At 38.4% G+C, this 20,354-nt stretch overlaps 1 protein-coding gene across 1 annotated transcript in view; it reads right to left on the bottom strand.

Annotated features, from left to right (window-relative positions):
- The window catches only part of TMPRSS7 (transmembrane serine protease 7), a gene marked incomplete at both ends in the record, with an annotated part of 30,293 nt that extends 14,040 nt beyond the window's left edge, over positions 1 to 16,253 (bottom strand). Inside the window, 9 exons of the mRNA XM_082751582.1 lie at positions 1,371 to 1,483; positions 2,915 to 3,045; positions 4,017 to 4,245; positions 6,655 to 6,693; positions 7,567 to 7,760; positions 7,937 to 8,004; positions 11,743 to 11,873; positions 12,641 to 12,833; positions 16,203 to 16,253. Coding sequence (XP_082607708.1) covers positions 1,371 to 1,483; positions 2,915 to 3,045; positions 4,017 to 4,245; positions 6,655 to 6,693; positions 7,567 to 7,760; positions 7,937 to 8,004; positions 11,743 to 11,873; positions 12,641 to 12,833; positions 16,203 to 16,253 — 1,149 coding nt within the window. The remainder of the gene's footprint in view (positions 1 to 1,370; positions 1,484 to 2,914; positions 3,046 to 4,016; positions 4,246 to 6,654; positions 6,694 to 7,566; positions 7,761 to 7,936; positions 8,005 to 11,742; positions 11,874 to 12,640; positions 12,834 to 16,202) is intronic.
- Between the last annotated feature and the right edge of the window lie 4,101 nt (positions 16,254 to 20,354).

Raw genomic sequence — 20,354 nt, forward strand, 5'->3', positions numbered from 1 at the left:
GAAATGAGGGAAATTTCAACATCAAACTATGGGGAAATTAAATGGTTTTAGAAAATAGCATGGGCAACTCCCAAGACTAAACTGGGCAACCTTTCCCTCAGAAGTCCAGGCTGAATTGAGGACAAAGTTTAGCAAAAAGGTCGTTGACTTAGTTTTCTAGAGGGAGAAAAGGATGTAGGTCCTAGTCAACTAGACTTCATTCATATTGTTGTAATTCTACCTGGGCAACCAGTAGCTTAAAAAGAAAGACAGGCAAAGAGTAGGCTGTATTGTATCCATTTTCTTGTTCTTTAGAGATTAAAAACCCTTGGATACCAAACAGGTACCAGAGAAGTTCCCCAAAATATCCATCTTGCAGTTTGTTTTATTTGCTGTTTTGGAGACTGATCATGCTATAAAAGAGGATGTACTAATAAATTTTGTTCATAACTTGAAACACCACACAGGGAAAAAGGGCAACACTTAACAGAAAGAACAAGCTCTTGAGGCCATCCAGAAAACAAAAGAGAGCTAAGGCAGTGCATAAGGTTATGAATTTGAAAGCTGACTAGTAAGAGCTACTACAATAAATTGTGAGCTTGGGAATTTGAACCAGTAAAGAACAATAGAGATTTTGCATAGTCAATCACAGTATGACTGTAATGCACTAACATAACTTCACTGTGATGGGGAAACCATAAATCAAAGATCATCAGGTACTACATTTCTGATAGCAGAAAACCTACTATCAGATTTTCTGGAATAACTGGAAGAGTCTAATACCATCAAGACAAGGTGTGATAAAATTATCTTAAATTTAAACTTCTGGTTATTTGTTTTCAGAAAATACCTGAAAAGACAAAGAAAAAATGATACTTGAGAAAAAAAAGAGACCAAGAAAAAAGTCTGTGGGGTTGTGCTGATTGGACAGACCATCTTTGAATACAAAAATTTGATTTATTATGTTTATTATGCGTAACATAGGAGTTATCAGAGAAGCAATAGTACTAACTAGGTTAGAGGACAAAAGTTTTCTTTTGGTCTCCCCCCCAAATTTTGGGGGTTGGAAAGAGGGGAAGAAAAAACATTTAAGTCTTGAATTCTCTTCAGTGAAGCGATTCTGTAAGCCAAACATCAAAATGTATTTCGTCTCAGCTCGTTACCTTTGTAATAAATAGGACAGCTTAGGAATTATGTTCTCTTTGTTAAGAATAAGGACAAAGAAATCAAAATAACTGGGCACAACAGTAATTCAGCCGTGCCATTTCTATAAACTACCACATCTATGAGGATGCAGATTACTCCCTATTCAATCATTCCTTCTACGCACACAGGCACTGTATGCCCCCCAAAAAAGTAACAGTGCTTAGAGAGAAAGAAATCTGTATTACCTGGAAGTTCCATGCACAAAGACATTTTGGAGGGTAATAGCTTGGGTAATAGGGACTTGTGATTCTCCCTTCATAGCCAATCTTTTCTTTTGTTGCTATTGCTTTTCCACACCCTAGGGGAAGAAAAAAAAAAAAAAAAAAAAAAAAAAGAGAGAGAGAGAGAGAAGGCAAGAGTTGGTAAATCTTAATCTATTTCCAACAAAGCTATTCAGTGGGATAGGTATTCAATTTTATCACAAGTGTTTCACTGTAAAACAGGACAGCTATGGAGTTATGTTTATCTAGGTTCAGGTTGTAATAAATTCACTGTAAATCCAATGTTACAGACAGATAAGGCTCATAAAAGTCTAGGAATGCTTGCTGTGATACTCTGTTGAGTGTGCCTCTCACAAAACAGATAGTTCATATTGTCTGTTAGATGCTCTAAGACTGTCAGAAATTACCCTAACCTCTCATTTCAGCTCAAAGATTTGGGAACGATAAAGTGATTTTTTGTTTTTTAAATAAATCCCTTTACAGGACTATTGACTATTATTTTGTCTCTGCAGGACCAGGAGAAAACATTGTCAACCTTTCTGTCAGGTATTTCACTAAAGGCAGGTCTGTGAACAAGTCTTAGTGGGCAGTGTTGCACATCAAGGCATCCACATCGCAGTAGTACATGAGTACACGAGTAGTAGATGAGTACATCTTAAAATACAACCAGTTAGAACAAGAATGGACAACGTGCTAATCTAATCAGCCTCACAGAAGCCAAAGTGTCTTTTTGTGACTGATTAAGGGATTAAGACAACTCATTAAAGCAAACAAAACACAAACAGTAAAAACATAGTCCTGAATTTAAAATTACTTATGATGCAGAATTCATCACATACTTTCATATTTCTGTGCTTATTTACTCTCACCATTGGAAATATGCAGCACGTTTCTGAGCAGCTTAATTAAAGCCTAATTTCCTCGTATTGGAATGTGTTATACTTTTGTCTTTGTGCTGCTTGGGTGACATTCCTTGTGCTATTTGTGATTATGACCAAACCACTTCTTAAAGCAGTAAGAAGCAGGAAAGACTTGATGACCAAACATCACTGAATCCTTTGTGTTAATGAGGCAGAGACCAATAGCAAAAGGCAGACAGAGCTACTGACACTTTGTACTCTGAAAGTAGTTTTCAGTGATGAGCAATTTCTACCTTTAACATCATCACAAAGTCCCAATGTAGGAAAAAGTCCACAGCCACACCTGGAATAACAACTCCATCTACTGGCACATTGCAGTTCTGACCAATTGAATTCAGTCAGGGTTGGTTTCAGCCTTCTATATGTTTTTATTTCATATAGACAGCTAAAGAGCTGAAATTACTCAAGAGGAAGGCAGCCACTTAATAATGCAGAGGACATGAAGAAGAGAGACAGGGATGTGGGAGAAAAAAAGAAAAAAAAAAAGATACAGATTTGCAAGGAGTCATTTATCCATAACATCGCCACATGGGGCTCTGAGATAGAAACAATACAACAAATACATCTCCAAATACATTACAAACCTACTTTCTTGTGTAATGATCTCAAAATAGCCATGGAACGCCTTCCGTTCACTTATCTGTGCTGCCTTAAACATTACCAGCATGAGGTTATTTGTGGACACAAGTGACACCAATGAATCAGCTGGCTCGCACGCTCTGAGGAGGAATAATGGAGAGTACATATCTAAGCCATTTGTATCAACAATACATTGCTCTCATTCTTTGCTTTCCACTGCTACAGTACTCACATACTTCAAAGCCTAGTGGGGGGAAAATAAAAAAGCATGCTCTTATGCACGGAAGTGTACTTCTTAAAAGGCCAGTTAGAAACACCTGCAATCTCTACAGGTACTAGTAAATGAACATCATCTGCTGCTTTACAGAGAAGTCAGTGAATGTTCCAGGTCACTGGAGAACAGATCTCTAAGATAACTGGAAGGCTCTCTTTTGAGGCTTATATATACACCGACAGGCCAGAGAAAGGGCTTTCAGTGGTCAGAACACTGAGCTCTTTATCCACTTGATGGAGATGCTCCCCTCACTTTTCAGTCTGACAGAGTCCTACGGAATTAATAACCAGGAATTTCATTCAAAAAATTCCAGACAAAAATTCTAGATCATAAAAGATGAAAGTAGTAATTCACATGCCTTGACACATCAGTTTCAACTCTAGATTTTAAAAAGTCTGAACAACTCAAATAAAGCAGCTTAAAAAGGCACTAAAGAAAAAAGTGAAGTATACAAAGAATCAGGATACTTAGTTTTACAACTTCAGTCTTCCTAGGAACACTAGTCTTCATAGGGAAGAAAAGTTCACTTATAGGATGGAATTTTGACAATTTGTTTTAGTTAACATGTTTCCTGACAAGAAAAATTCCACCCAGTAACGTATGAACTTCTTATATTTTGATATGTAGGTGAGGATACAGTCTATCTGAAGAATAACAAAGCATCTGAAGAATATTAAGTTCTCTTTAATTACTTTTCTACTTTTTGGGGGGAAGTAATTTTGGTGTTCTGTATATAACATGAAGATCAAAGTACTTTAAACAAAGAAAAAAAACAGATGACAAATCTTCAGGAAAAAAAAGAATGCCAGTGACTTCTCAATTAAAATTTATACTCACCGGTACAGTATCTTATGTTTGATTGGCATCAGAGAGTCATAAATGGTTAGCGAGTCAGTGATGCAGTTATCTGCTCCAATCTGAAGGGATACTATTGAAAGACGAATAAGATGACCGACTAACGCAATCAGTTTAAGATAGCAGATCGTTCCCCCTGAGGTAGCATGGATATCCAAAGGAAAGTGCTCATGTAGACGATCAGCATGCAGATCATACATACAATTTGTTCCTGTGGAAACATATTTCCAACACTGAACATCTGCTCTGAAACTGGTAAATCCATGCATGGGAGTACAAAAAAAAAAAAAAAAAAAAAAAAAAAAAAAAAAAGATCCTATATATAATTATGAAGTAAAGCAACATACGAAAGCATATCCAAAGAGGAAAAACAAAGTAGCCTATGCTGTTCACTGTTTTCATCTCAGTTACAAGTCTCTGGTCAAGGAAATGTCTATTCATAAAGCTGCAGAGCTTGGCAAACAGCACTGTAAATAAAAACATGTAGGGGTACTAGTGCCAAAGCACTGCCATTTTGTACAACACATATTTGCTGTTAACAAATCTCTGTGGAAACTCCAGAGGATAAATGACTTAAGTGAAACAGTTGTTACCTGGGAAACGTTCATCTACTGCCAGGATAGATATCAGCTGCTCACCCCTACAAGTATTTGGATATTTATTTTAAAAAAAGACAAATATATATATATATATACACATATACACACATTTTCATACTACTCTAGGTTTTATAGATTACTGCTCAAAAATCAAGCTACTCAATGTTTTATGTGAAATGAGCTGGACATGCTACAACAGATTCACCTATTAATTCCATTTGTAAGGGATGCTAGGACCTTTGCTGTTCAACTTCCTGCTCAAAGCAAGGTCAAAAGGAATTTGAACCTGGATTTTCTCATGTCAGGTCCTGAAAGCTTTTAAAGCATTAGAAGTCACTGATAGAAATGGAAGTACTGTGAAATATACGCAGTACAGACTAGCCTACACAACCTAGTTTTACTAAAAAAAAAAAAAAAATCAAAATTCCATTCATGTCGTAACTTAGAAAAGAGTCACCAGAAAATTACCCTACTTCGATCCAATTTTCTAATTAAGCTAATACAATTGTGGCTTTCAAGTCAAATATATTAACATCTTTGTTTCAGTTTGATGTTCCAGTTCCCATCCAACAAAAAGCTTAGGGATTTTTTTGTTTGGTCATACTTAGAACTCTTAACATAGCTCTTTTGAAAGGTAAGAAGAAACAAAAGAGCAAATTAGGGAAAATAAGACCCAAAGTGAATATTTGCATGACTCTGCCTATTACAGAAACAAGTATCTTAAATAGTTACCGTGGTGGAACATCAGTTACAGCACTGTGGAATTTTGCCATCAATTGTTAACTAGCAGTTAAAAGGCCAACGTTTACTTTGAGTCAACCAAGACAGGAAATAGCAGGCTTTGACTTCCACTTCTAATTTATAGTCTTGAAACAGACGTTATAAATGCTTATGAACAATTTGTAAGAGTCACATGCTCTTCATGTTCAGTTACTGTTGTAACTATTTAAAGCTTTGGTTGACCCATTGTTCTTCCTTCTTCTTTTGTATCTTCCCAGCAACTTTTTTTTTTTTCTTTTAATAATAGTTTTTTTTTTTTTCCTCAGCCTTAACAAAGCCAGTTTTGATATGAAACTCTGTAGAATTATGTGACTGCCTTTATTGCTATTATGCAATTAACAGTGTGACTAGCTCGCTGCTGGTGAAGCATGGTGTATCTAAGTCAGAGCTAACACTAAATCTAGAAGCAATATAAGCATACCAGTTTGAAACTGAAGCTAGGTACAATCATTAAGAGACCCTGCTCAGCCATATAGTGTGGCAATGCAAGTCAGTTGCACCAGCTGAATCTGTACAAGTCCTTTATCCAACCCATCCTTTAAAAAACCTCCATCCCAGTGCTGGGTCTAAACCAATTACTAGGTACATCTTCATTAAAAAGTTACTCCATTGCCCTCAAAATACAACCCAGTTATCTGTTCCGTATAGTAGTGAACACAACTGGGATGTACTTTTAGAATGTACATGTTGTCTTGTAAAGTCTCTGCATACCACCAAAGAACCCCACCGGGAAACGTAGAACACAAAACCAAGGAGGTATATGAATAGTGTCTCCCATTACCCTGGAAAAGTTGAACTACTTAGACTAACTTCTGCTAGGGATCTCATTCAAAAGAAAAACACAACATTAATCTTGGAGAAAATGGAGTAAATGATGATAAAGGATGGATAAAAGCATTACTATTGTTCAGGGTGAAAGCCAAAAAATAGATTCAAATCCAGTGCTGCCCAAGTTAGAAAAAAGATGGAGTGAATAGAAAAAAGTGAGTGACAGAATTTATTTCCCATCCTGCCACCAGGCACAGCTGAATTTTACCACTCAAAATAAAGGCAGATAGTTTATGTATTTGCCATATGCAGGACTCTTGGACCCTCTTACAGCAAAGTCAGGACATAAATACCAAGACTGAATTTAACCCTTTTAAATTAACACTAAGTAATATCTTTGTGTCTGAAGACATGAATGAGGAGCTTTGTTCTCCACCACACTTCTGCCACAAAATTGCCAAGTAGTGAATTACCTGTTCCTGTTGTTGACCAATAATCTGACCGAAGACCTGCTGCATAGAAAAAAAGGTTTTGTGAGTCTTCTAATATGCAGAACATCCAGAATTCAGTGTTTGATTCAATCATGCTTCACTAAGCACACAGAATAAAACAGCTCTCGATGTGGGAGACTACTCAATCCCACACCATCTCCACAAATTCTGCTACCATCCTTGGAAGCAGCTGTCATGTCCCCAGGCATCCTCAGTGCCCGAGGGATGAGGGTATTGCTGGTCAATTGAGCAGTCCAATTTAATTGAAGGCCTGAGGCAGAAAAACCCAGGGAGTTATTTCCCCACCCTTGGCCACAAACTGTTTTTCAGCTTTCAGCTGGGCAGAGCTGTTCAAATGAAGCTTGTTCCATCCTTTATTTGTAGAGCTGAAAATCATACGCTACTTTGTAACTAGTTAGATTAAACAGGTTCTTGAACCTGTCTTGGTTATTTCCTCCACAGACAAAAACAGCACAGGATATAGAAACTGTTTAATGAATAAGCAGCTTTATGTTTGCATTTTTTTTAAATCTAACAGAAATGTAACAACAATCCCATTTTCCATGGTGATGCTAAAGTTTGATCCTTGTATAGAATAAGACACTTCATCTTTTAATACGTTTTAGGTTGCAGCCTAACCCAAATCTGAGCTGGCTACGAGTTGTCAGGCTTAGCTCCTGAGTTAGAACATAAACTTTGCATCAGTGACAAAACCATTTTGTACCTTAATATGACCTCCAGTCTGTTCTTTTTTTTTTTTCCCCCCCCCACCAGTCCCACCATAAGAGACACAGGATAAAGACTTTGGTATATTTCTAAAATCTGCTACTCTGAGATAAATACTTGTTGTTAATAAGTGCTTCTTCAACAGTAGGGACGCATGCTTTTACTAACCACTTAGCACAATGGAATCCATGTCAACCGCGAGACCCTGAAGACTTCCCACTGAGGTGCGGTTAAGGATGCTTGTCTGAATGGAGTCCTTTAAAATGGCAGCCACGCAGTCCTCACACAGCACTTGGCCTTTTGGCTGCGGTACCACAAATACAACCCAGAAGTGGATAAGAAGGCCTCCATTATTGTTGTTACTGAAATAATAACAATAAAAAATAATAATAAAAAAAAAAAAAACATGGATTACCATTATGCTGAAAACTTTCTGAAGACCACACACACACAAAAAAAAATAAAAAAAAGAGGCTTCTCCTGTGGGCTCATTACGCTATCCAGCAAAAACACAGACACATTAACCACAGTTTTTTACCTGACTTCTGAAACAGTGGCCTGCTTATAAAACTTGGAGAAAGAGGAGGTTCTGTAAACCAAGTTCATCTGAAAGAGAAAGTATAAAGCCGGTGAAGATTAAGCATTGTTGAAAAACAGGCATACCTTGAGATATCCTGTGTCTGGGATGTCCCAGGAACATGCTCTCTTGCACCAAAAGGAAGCCATGAACCCACCTGTCCTGATACACAGCAGACATGCTGGGCAGAGCAGCAAACATGATTGGGCCAGCTCTGCCACGCATCCCTACCAGCTCCAGCACCCCCAGCAAACACCAAACCTTCTGCACGGGGCCAGCTGACACATACAGTGAACACTGGTCCAAAATAAATGAGTTTTGGAAAGGGTGCGTGTTCTTCTTCCAGAAGAATCTCAAGTGCAGGGGCCCACCCTCTCCCAGTGCCAAACATTCTGAGCCAGTCACTGGGAAAAGAAAACAAGCCTCTGACGTGCCATGCAGCGACTGCCACTAAGGTTCAGGTAAGGGTGCGTCCAAGCTCTTCAGCAAAGCCATGGTATGGCTGGGGCCGGAAGGGGCCTCTGGAAATGCAAAACACTGACCCCTCCTCTCAGAGCAACAAGGGACAGCTACAGCCCCCAGAGGGGGCCAAATCCAGGTGGTCACATGGGGTTGGGCTTGCTGTGCCTTTTTTTTTTTTTTTTTTTTTTTTTACACTTTTTTTTACTTCTGTTGCTAATTTTGTTCTTGTTTTGGTTTTGTTTTTATTTCTGTTTTATGTGTATTTCTGTACTTTTTTGTGTGTGTTTGTGTTGTTTTTTAACTTTTTGAGGGTGTTACTTTTGGGGATGCTTTTTTATTTATTGGGGAGTTGTTTTTTATCCTCTTTTTTTTTTTTCCCTCCCCTTCACTGCTTTTCTTTGTTTTTCTTTTCTCTGTTTCTTTCTTATATTCCCTTTTCTTTGATTCTTTCATTAATCGTCAGTATTTTTCTGTTTGTTTTGTTGTTGTTGTTTTGTTTTTTTCCTCTTTAGGAGGGATTCTTTTTTGTTTGTTTTAGTATTTTCTTATTTCTTGGGGAGGCTATGAGGGGTTCTTTTGTCTTTTTTTTTTTTTTTGTAATTTTATTAACGTATTATTACTATTCTTTGTTAGCTTGGGGAATTGATCATTTTTTCTTGTTCTATTTTTATGGGGTTTTGTATTTTGTCTTTTTTTCCATTTTCTGTATTTTTATTTTATTTTAAGTTGGAGTATCGTTTTTTGTTGTTGCTTTTTTGCTTTCTCTGATTTAGTTATTTTCTTTTTATAGGGTAGAGATTTTTAGGGAGTTGTCCTTTTTTTCTGAGGGAGTTTTAAAAGTTTTTAAGATTAAATATTTTATTTTTACTTGTTCTGGTTGTTGCCTTCTCTTGGTTTTGGAGAACAGGGGATTTTGCTTGCTTTTTGTCGTTTGTTTTTTTTTTTTTTTTTTTTTTTTTACATTTTATGTATTGTCATTTTGTATTGTTTTATGGGTATTTTAGTTAGTTTTTTTTTTTTTTGTCACTATAGTTTGGGATTTGTTTTCATTTTTTTTTTCTTTTGAGGGGTGTTTTGACTTTTTTTCTTTCTTCTGTGTTCTTTGGATATTTTTTCCTCGGTTCTTCACCCCCTTTTTCTGTTTTTGTTTTTACTTTTTCTTTTTGTTATTATTTCTTTACTTTTTTGTAGTTGGATTTTTGGTGGTGGTTTTATGATTTTTTTTTTATTTTTTATTTTTTTTTTTGCTTTTAAGGCAGTTGCTTTTATTGCTTCTGTTTTGGGGGGGAATTTTTTGTTCTTTTTGTCTGTCTTTCTTTTTATTTATTTTTTGTCATTTTGCTTTCTTGGTTTCGGGTTATTTTACTGTTGTTTTTATGAGGTGTTTCTTTTGTGATATCTTTACTTTGTTTTTCATTTTGTTTTTTTTTTGTTTGTTTGTTTGTTTTATTTCTTGTTTCTGTTGTGTTCTTGGGCTGAGGATTTTTGTTTGTTTGCTTTTTGCTTTTGTGTGTTTTTTTTTTTTTTTTTTTTGATGGTGTCTTTGGTTTTGGAGGGTGTTTTTGTACACTCGTTTTTAAGGAGACAGTTCAGGATTGCTTTAAGGGGTGTGGGTTGTTTTTTTGTTTGTTTGGCTTGTTTTGGGCGAGCTGTTTTTTTTTTTTTCAGGGGATTAGTTATCTTTTAGGTATTTTTTTCCCCCCCCCCTCCATTGTTTATGGGCAACTTCCTGCCTTTTCATTCCATTTGTGTCTATTTTTTTTCCCCAAGTAGCAGCTTAGCATTAATATATTTCTTTCCAATATAGTGTAAAATATGTGAAGAGTGGAAAATTCTGCCCCTTTCTTGATGCAGGACAGCTTTTGGGAAAGCATACTCCCGCTTTCACCAGTTCTTTAGATAAGCACGCGACGGTAACCTTCCTTATCCTTGTTGAAGGAGGCACACCACTAGCACCACCAGGTGGCACGTACCTCAAGCTGTTCAGCCTCGCTTCCTGCTGCTTAATTAATGCCCACGGGACTGTAACTAGGATTCTTTTGAAGCCAAGGCTCTCAAAGTCATATGGATGTTAGTCCATAATCTTCATCATTTGACACCAAGTTGGAGCAATCAGTTTAAGGGCCTAAGTAAAATGAGCAGAGCTAAATCTGTCTCCAGATTAAGCTATGAGGGATTCTATCTATGTATTGCTTTTACTGTCAAAGGGGGAATGAGTCTAACTTGAGAGGTTCTTCAGCTATTGTTCTAGAGGCCTCTGACACAGAAGTCATAAACAAAAGTTTTTCAATTAGAACAAAAAAAGACAAAAACCTTACAAACTCAGATTCCCAACATTCCTGCTAGCCTTTTTAGCCAATAGTCATGTAACTGAAATGCACATTATTAGCAGTGCAGAATCTATTGGTGAGTATTGGTTGAGATTAGAGAAAAAAATCATTTCCAAGTTATGTCCAAGTAGAAGACGGTGGCACTGGCAGTTCACATGTTCTTGTCTGTCACCTCTCTCTGCTGTGTGAGAAGATGGCAGGATGCTCTGGGACAAGAACAAGACAAATGGCCCACAGCAGGTTGAAACTGCTCCCTGGTAAATTTGGAGGGACAATACCTGCACTGCTCCCACACCCCTGGCCTGTAAGCACTTTGGGTCATCAAGAAATCTTCCCTCTGATCAAAGAGCTCGCAAATAGGAGCATGAGTTCATGCTATAAGATGACCAAAACTTGGTAATTGTTCAATAATCTCTGGTTGCATTGAGACAGCCACCTCTGCCTGCTGTAGAGCAGCTGTAACTGCCTACGACTGAGTGCTGTTTCTGCTGTGACTGGTGCAAGGTGTTTGGGAGGAATAGTGTTCTTTGGAATAACTGGCATCAGAAGGAAACTAAGTGTAAAAGCATATGAGAGCTGTAGTGTAATTATAGATGTTCTAAGACAGAAGACTGGCAGCAGATACCACTTTGAATGCAAAAGATTTCATCAGTGTCTCAAAAGTGGCAATTTTGAAGGTTTTTTGTAGAGCTCTGTTCATAGACTGGTTTGTGGGGAATAATGTGTAAAATTTTAGTCAATGTGTATGTCAAACAGACCTTTCCAAAATTTAGTTTGTGGTTAACAAGCTAAAAGCACCCAGTTCCTTCCTGCCTTCAGCTAGCCACATCTGCAGTCTTCTGAAAGGGCATAAGGAGGAAAATAAAAACTACACAATGCTACAGCAGACTCGATGGCACCTGAGATTTGCAATTATTGATCACAGCTCTGGTCTTTTTGCTACTTTTTGTTAACCAAGCAGCCCACTCATCTTACCACATGCTGCACGTTCTGCGCCACAGAGAGAAATTCTTTCGATTCCTTCTGCCTATATTCTGGGAGAAATTCTATGTTGGCAACACGAAACAGCCCAACAAAGTACAACACATCTTTGTTTTCTGCCTGAACTGCAAGAAACAAAGACAGACCCCAATTATTTTCAAGTAACAACAAAACATTTTTTTCTGATCAAATTTTAAACCAAGTTAATCTATTCAACCTTAAAGTGGAGAAGACTACCAAATCAACCTTATGTATTCAAAGACATTTTTTTCTAGATGAGTACCAAAATATGGAGACTAATCAAGCACCTGCTTCCTACACACAACCTAAGACACCACAGTACAAACCAACTGTAACAGAAGTCATGTCAGCATCCAAGTTCAAGAATATGCCTAAGGAATCTTAGGCAGCACTTCTTTAAAACAAAAGAAAACAAAACAAAAAACAAAACAATTACAGATCAAGTATTTGCTTTCCATATTTTACTGTCTTTTTAGCCTTTTAAAATCTATTCTGCCTAAGGCACAGATATCTTACCCAGTCTCTAGCAGGCCAAGAAATGCAGTGGAGGTCAGAATCTTTGTGGAATCAAGTTAGGGGAGTTGTCTACACAATTAACTAGCGCACATACACAAAACTTTTGTGTAAGTCTTGGGTTGGAAGGGGTGTGTGGGGGCTGGAAATCACACTTCCTAAAACAGCAGTTGTGCCTACTGCTATAATTCCTTGTTCATTGAACCCTGTGAAGCGTAACAAAGGTATTCCAGGTTTTATGCTTATTTTAGGAAGAGCCTTCAGAACAAGTGAGATCCTACAAGCAACTGGTATATAAAATAAAAGTGCTACTAGGAGTAGTGATATTTGAAGTCAGTGTGAGCTTTCAGCAACTCACCAATGAAGAGCCAAAGTAAAGTCCAGGTTACAACTCCTAAAATAAATAGAATGAGGGTAAAAATAATTATTTTGTTTTGAAAATTCCACAGCAACTTCTCTTTTTTCTTCAATTTGTCATGTTTTTTCCTTGCCAGAATCCTCTTTGCCAACTTATCTTCTGCAGATACCATTTGGACTGAAATGCTGGCTACCTAAAACAAGGTGGAAGACAACAAGCGAATGTGGAACATTGCAAACAGCAGCTGACCGACCAACAGCTAGAACAGAATCCCACACACATTTTTCTGTTACTCACATACAAAACTATTGTTAATACAGTAGCAGTTTAAAACTGCAGAGAAGTAAGGTCCAGACGCTTGCAGATACAAAACAGTCCAACCCCATGGCATACAGAAGTAAAAACACAGCATACCCTAGGATAACAGCTCACCATGCAACAGCCATCTAACATTAACCATATGAACAAATACATATATCCTTGGGCATCTTTCATTAACATAAATTAGCCCTATTTTGTCTAAAGGACAGGTAGCCTTGAAATACCTTGCACTGGCTGCAGCTGAGATGTATATACATACACAAGTACTGCAGAACAGCAGCTTTTCACTGGTGGCTTGCTAACGTGACCTAGCAAGCCTTCTCACTACCCAAACATTTGCTGTTTTGATGCAAGTTCTGCGTACAGGCAGACATATGTCCAGTCAGTCATTCCTCCATTTGTGTGAAGCTGGAAGAAGGTGGTATTATGATATTCAAGTAATCAATCCTTTTCCATATACACTAACTTGTCCTTTACATGCTAAGTAACTAGGAAACACGTGTACGCACACTATTCATGCGTCTTCCCAGCCCATGGTCAAAACATGACTGCTGTTCCAGAAACAAAACCACTTCCTTCTCAGGCCAGCTTAATTAATTTCAATGACATTTTCAAGATGGATCTCACCTGTGGCTGGGACCTACTCAGAGCTACATGATCTCCCAGGAACACAAACCAGAAGTCTTTGACACAGCCTGGTGCATCATTTGTTCAAGGTGCAGGTGGACTCACTCTACTGAGGGACAGACTCCTGCCCCATCATCCCTCCACTTCAGTGCTCAAACACATGGAAGAGCTCACAACCACGCAAGAACAGATGCACATATAACAGCACATGCCTCATCTAGGGCAGATCTGGCTGTTCTTTGAGCTGAGTAGTCCTCCTTAGCATCTACAGAGCTACAAGATGTAGACATTGAGGAGAGTGACTGCAACAAGTTCTCAGGCTGTTTGACAGCATCTTGTCTTCAAAGCCTCTCAGAAGGTACATAGCAAGAATCTGTGGCCTACTGTAGAATGAAAGATGTGAGCACAAAACTCATTGTTCATCCCTATTTTTCACTGGAGGAGGAAGAACACTATCAAAGTCAGGAAGCACCTAGCTAAGAATTGCACTCCAAATTACTAATGTGGGATGATACATTCATTCAGTGACTATAAAAAAATAAACACATGCCTTTGGAGCTTAACACCAAGGAAATGCCAAGCATAAATACTAGCCGTTTGCCAAAGCACTGCCATGAAATCAACTGAAATAAGTTGTTTCCTTCTTTCCAGCAGTGTTAGAGCCACTTGTGAATTATTATGTCTGGTTATGAGCCCATCAGTACAACAGATACATTGATAAACTGGAGCGATTCCAGGGAACAACTACTGAGAAGTGAGGGGCTAAGGCATGTATTGCACAGTGAGAAGCTGAGTGCTCCAGGGATATTTAGCTGTAGATGAGAAGGCAAAAATCAATGCAAGTAAAGCTAGTCATAGATTTCCCTGCTTACTGTGGCTTACAGAAAACACAAAACCACTATTTTCTCTGTGATATACAGTGAAGAGAGCCACAACAGTCACATGTGGCAGCAAGGGAAATTCCTTCTGGACACATGGAAAATAAAGTATTTCACCATGAGGGCCAGGCACCTGGGCTATACCAGCAAGGTCAGGGAATCCGCGTCCCTACATATACACACAACTCAGTGGGACAAGGCCCCAAGAGATCTGGCCTGACCTTATGCTAGCTCTGTTTGGAACAGAAGTGTTCAGTAGATCCCCTTCAGAAGCTTCCACGAGCCTAACTTTATCTATGATTCTCTAATATTATGCCTTAGTAATACTGTTGGTAAGAGAGCTCTGTACATCCTCACAGAGAGGAAGAACATAAGCTCTGTCATTACAAAGATTCTCCTGCAAGGCCCATAGTCAAAAATAACAGCAACCTTTCATTTCAGTGTTTAGAGTGTACAAAGGTGAGTTGAACAATGAATAAATTGAATATTAGAGTAATAAGACCCAGTAGAATGCTTCACAATTTCCTCAAGCTAAATGGGAAAATATCCTGACTCTCATCTTTTGTCTAGGTAACTAGACAAAGTAACTACCAGCACTTATTTTTCATAAGTGCTCTTAAAAAGGAGTAAGTTTGCCTGTCTTCCAAATGTATTTGTTTTTTTAACTTTAAGTACAATTATGTGTAAAGATCAAAACCAAACTGCTTGTTTGTTTAAAGCTATGATCTGTCCTGTTAAGTTCCTCTATAGTCTCAGGTGTTCATTAGGACAACTTGAGACAGCTTGATGAGCTCTCAGCTCTAACACCTGAACTTAGGGCTGCTTTATGGATCAGTGGGGACACTTGCTGCTTTTATCAAGACTGACACAAGAAAAACATATTTAAGTTGTTCTATGTCATTCTCATTGATGTCTGTAGAGCTAACCAGACAGATTCATTCTTAAAAATTAGGTACAGAGATCTCTGTCAAGGATCAATAAAGACTGCTCAGGATTGACACCATCAGAATATAAATGTATGCTGGGAACAATTAATGTCTTCATTCCATCTACTCCAACTGTAATCTTTTTTTAAAAAAATGCACTTCATGTATCAAAGCTTGCAAGGCAGACTTCTGTTACATGGGATTCAGAGCAATACTGAATATTGTGCTCCACGTTATAAATATTTCCGTAAGTTAAATAGCGTAACATAAACACTTTGTATTAAGGAAAATAGCAAAGTTATGCTGTTCCCTTCCCTGAATAAAAATCACAATTCTTAATTCATTTTTTTTTTATTATTATTATTTCCTATATTCTAGAAGCGGTTTCCAGCTAAAATTCCAGTTTGACTATCACTATATACTGAATTATTTAATCCCTTTGTTGTCGTGGGTTAACAGTCATGCAGTAATCATCTTCCGTATCTTTTCAGGAATAAACAAGCACTTCACCTACTCTACTGTTTACTTTCTTGCCTAGCAATCGATTTCTTTTTGGAAGAACATTACACCAACATTAGCCTTTCATATTGTCACTCTAGCAATCCCATTATTTCAGCCTGAAAATACATGTTGTTAAAAATCCGAAGATACACTAACAAGCATTGACATTTTCAGATTGAGCTGTAAAATACAAAAGGTATAACAAATCCAACCAGAATGTCAAAGTTAATACTTGATAATTAGATCATAGCGGATCTAATAGTCTGAAGAAGTGTATGAAATCAAGAATGCTTAAGCCAGCCTACTTACACTTAGTTCATCTTCAGGTTTAGCTGCTGGGTGATCATTTTTTTCATCCATTCTAGAAGAATTAATTTGATTGCTTGTCCCAGCTAAAAAAATAAAAGTTAAAAAAAATAAATAAATATTAAAAGCCTTGCACTTTTCCCCTAGGCACTGCTCTTGCTTCTGAAGCTGAAGACAGCTAACAGCAAAGACCAGGACCAAAAGAGGCATCAATTTACTTTAATGAGTTTCCAATTGTAATCTCATCTGCCCTGTTGCTCATTTGTGAATATTAGAAGATGCTATCAAGTAACTTTAGACATCAAAGTCAGTCTGAATAGAATAGGCTTTTCATAGTCTTTTCTTTTAAGCTGAAATAGACTCCAGCTTGTTAACACATCAAATCAGTGCTAAAATCTATGCATCATTAAAATCTAATCAAATTAGTTGCCATGAACAAGAAAAAAAGTAGCAAGTAAAAGAAATGAGAGCAAAATTATGCAGCTATAAAAAAGGAAAATAAATGTAAGCATCTTGAGCAAGAGTGCTGCATATAACAAATGACCATTTCAAAGAAAAATAGCATTTTGACTCTTACAGGATGTTGTGGGGTACCTTTTGAAAACTCAAATTTGCTTATTGCAACCTAGAAATAAACTTCTCCAGACAACATATTTTGAGTTGTTAAAATACAACAGGCTTCCAACTGAGACTCCTTTCTGCAACCAAAGGCAGGAAGTCACTTGTACCATAACAGTCCCATCCTACTTTCTTGGGTAATTAAATATTTACAGACTATGTAAAACAGTACTTTCCTGAATGGATGCTAACTATAGAGCTGTCTTTACTTTCAAGTGATTAACAGTTTCAGTTCCTTCCTTAGGACAAGTTCAGAAGTAGCACTGGCAACAGGCCAAGTTTTTATCATTAAAAATGTGCACATTCTGAGTTTATCTTCAAAGATATCAAACCTAGACTAAAAACCTTAACAAATTTAGCAACATAATAATGCAGATGTATAGAATGGAAAAGATGCTTGGAACTCACCTGTTACAGGTCTGGCTGCAAGACCTATGCTCCATAGGCATAACCAGCAATAGAATTATTATTATTATTATTATTATTTACTATAGGGCAAAGAAATCCCAGAGTTACATAATGTACTTGTAAACTAAGATACGTCTTGTCTGCATGTCCGTCTTTGGCTAATGCCCTGAAGCACAGTATTTATGCCCTCAGTCATTTTTTTATTATTTCTGCTAGAACTGCAAATTGTTTTATCCATATCATATGATACCATAAACTCTGGGCCTTTTTAACTCTTTAGTACTTTAAGAGAGGAAAAAATACCACAACTCACTTATCCTACATTACTATAATTCATCTCCCAGTTAAAAGTAAAACAACAACAACAACAAAAAAAAAAGCACACCATTTTGCCAGAAGTAAAATAGAAGAACAGAATGTAGTTACAGAGAGTAGTGGCATCACCTTGAAGGATTCTCTTCTCCAGGCTGGACAACCCAAGCACTTCTCAGCCTCTCTTGGCAGGACATGCCTTCCTCTTACCAGCTCTGTTGCCCTCTGGAGGCATCCAAGGACCTTAACATCCTTTTTATATTTTGGAGACCATAACAGCACACAGTATTCAAGGTGCAACTGCACCAACACTACATACAGTGGGAGAATCATCTCTTTTGGCCATCTGACTACGTTTCATGAATCCTTAAGTGAGGTTTGCCCTCTTGGCTGCCAGGGCACACTGCTGGCTCATGTTAAAACTTCTGCTGACCAGCACCCCCAGATGCCTTTCTGCTGAGCTGCTCCCCAGCCACTCACCTCCCAGTATATCCACGTGTCCAGCATTATTCTGTCCCAAATGCAGAATGAGTTATTTTCCTTCACTGAACTTCACCCTGCTAATGATTGTCCAATGCTCCAATCTATCTAGATCCCTCTGCAAGTCCTCTCCTCCCCCCCAAGGGAGTGAACAGCACCTCCCAGTTCAGTATCACGAGCAAACTTCCTGAGGATGCACTCCATTCATGCATCCAGACCACTGATAAAAAACATTGAACATAACCAGCCCTAAAACTGAGCCTTGAGGAACACTGCTAGTGACAACTGCATGCAGGCCCATTTACTACAACCCTTTGAGGTCCACCATCAAGCCAGTTCATCACCCAGCATAGTGTGAACCTGTTTATCTCACAGCTGAACAATTTATCCAGAAAGATGCTATGAAGGATGGTATTAACATCCCTACTGAAATCCAGAAATATTACATATACTGCCTTCTCTTCATCTATCTTATAATAGAAGGAGAACAAATTACTAAGGCAGGAGTTACCCTTCATGAGCCTGCGTTGACTATGCCTGATAATAGCTTTGTTCTTTAAGTACCTTTCAACATCTTCCAGGACAATCTTCTCCACAACTTTTCCAGGGACTGAGGTTAGACTAATAGGTCTGTTGTTTCCTGGGTCTCCTCTCACGCCTTGTTTGTGGGCAGATATAACATTGACTAGATTCTGGTCAGCAGGGACCTCCCCAGACTACCATGATCTTCAGTAAATTGCTGAGAGGGGTCCAGCTATAACATCTGATATAATTCCTTCAGCACTTGCTGGTGAACTCCATCAGGTCCCACGGACTTATGAATGTTGAGTTGATACAAGTGATCCCTTACAATTTCAGTAACCACACAGAGGAAGTCACTGCTCCCCAGCAGTCCTACAGTTCTGAAGTCCTGGTAGCCCAAGATCTGTCATTACTGTTAAATACAAAAACAAAAGAGGCATTAAATGCCTCTGCCTTTTCCTTCTCCCCTGATCAGCCCAATGTTTTCATTTGACATCTTGCTGTTGGCATACTTGAAAAAGCCTTTTTTATTGTCTGACACCCCAGCGGTCAGCGTCAATGCAAGTCAGGCTTTGGCTTTTCTCCAGGCAGATGCAGACTACAGCTCTGTATTCTCCCCATGAAGCAAGGCCTTGCTTCCAGAGGTCATATATACTCTTGTTCAGCCCTAGTTTCAGGCAGAGTTCCCGTTCAATCAGGCTGGTCTTCCACCCTGCTTGCCTAACTTGCAGCACAGTGGGGTTGTCTGCTCTTGGGCTTTTAACAGGTGGCTCTTAAGAATCAACTGTCTCTTATGGACCCTTAAACACACTAGAGCAGATCCCAGGGGATGCTGCTAACTAGCTCCCCAAGAAGCTTAAAATCTGTCTTAAAGGCTAGGGTGGCAATTCTGCTGACCTTTTTTCTCTCCTTACACCAAAAAATAGTGAACTCAGCTTATTCATGATCACTGTAGCTGAGACACTTGCTGTCACCTCTCTCACAAGGCTGTTCTCTAACAACAGATCCAGGAGGTCTCCTTCCCTTGTTGGTTCACTCCTGTACTTGTGACATGAAGTCATCTTCACATGCTTCGGGAATTTCCCAGCCACAGCAGTACGATAATCCCAGTTAATGTCTGGGAATTTGAAGTCTCCCATAATGAAGAGGGCAACCAATGCCAGGATTTTCCCCAGTTGCCTACAGAATAGGCATCTATGTAATTGTCTCTCCACATTACGGAGAGGATTGAGGAAAACATCATCTGGGCTCTTGAGTCTTTTTGTTCTCTCCCCAGGGCCCTGAAATCTCTGTCACGAGACCAACACAAGGCATCAGGACTCAGAAGACCCCCTCAGACACCTCACAAGCCTCATACTCCTCTCAGCATACAGCAAATGCTGCTGCCACCACTGCCACTATTACAGGGGGCTACTGTGATGTGTGAGTGTTCTCCTAATGCTGAAAGCCTTCCACTAAACTAAGCACAGGGAGTTACTACCATACAAACAATATTTCAGAAGCTGATCCACAGATTAATAGAGCATTGTACAGGGAAACCCTTTGCCTTTGTCAGCATCAGTGTCTTCTGCATGATTATGCTGTAAGTTTTTACACTCTGGAGAAGCACAAATATCCTCTCCAGATTTCACTTTGCCTCATGTGAAGTAACTTCAAATATTTTTCCCCCCAAAAATATAAGAATAACTGTGATGTTGTTATTAAGTTAGCAATAAAAATTGATCAAAAGTTATAGTGCTAGATGTATGCTTTAAATATGGTAAGAAAATTAGATGCTATTTTATCCAGATGACAAAGACAAACTGAGGTGAAAGT

Source organism: Aythya marila (assembly GCF_965140915.1).
Source record: "Aythya marila genome assembly, chromosome: 1".
Taxonomy (NCBI): domain Eukaryota; kingdom Metazoa; phylum Chordata; class Aves; order Anseriformes; family Anatidae; genus Aythya; species Aythya marila.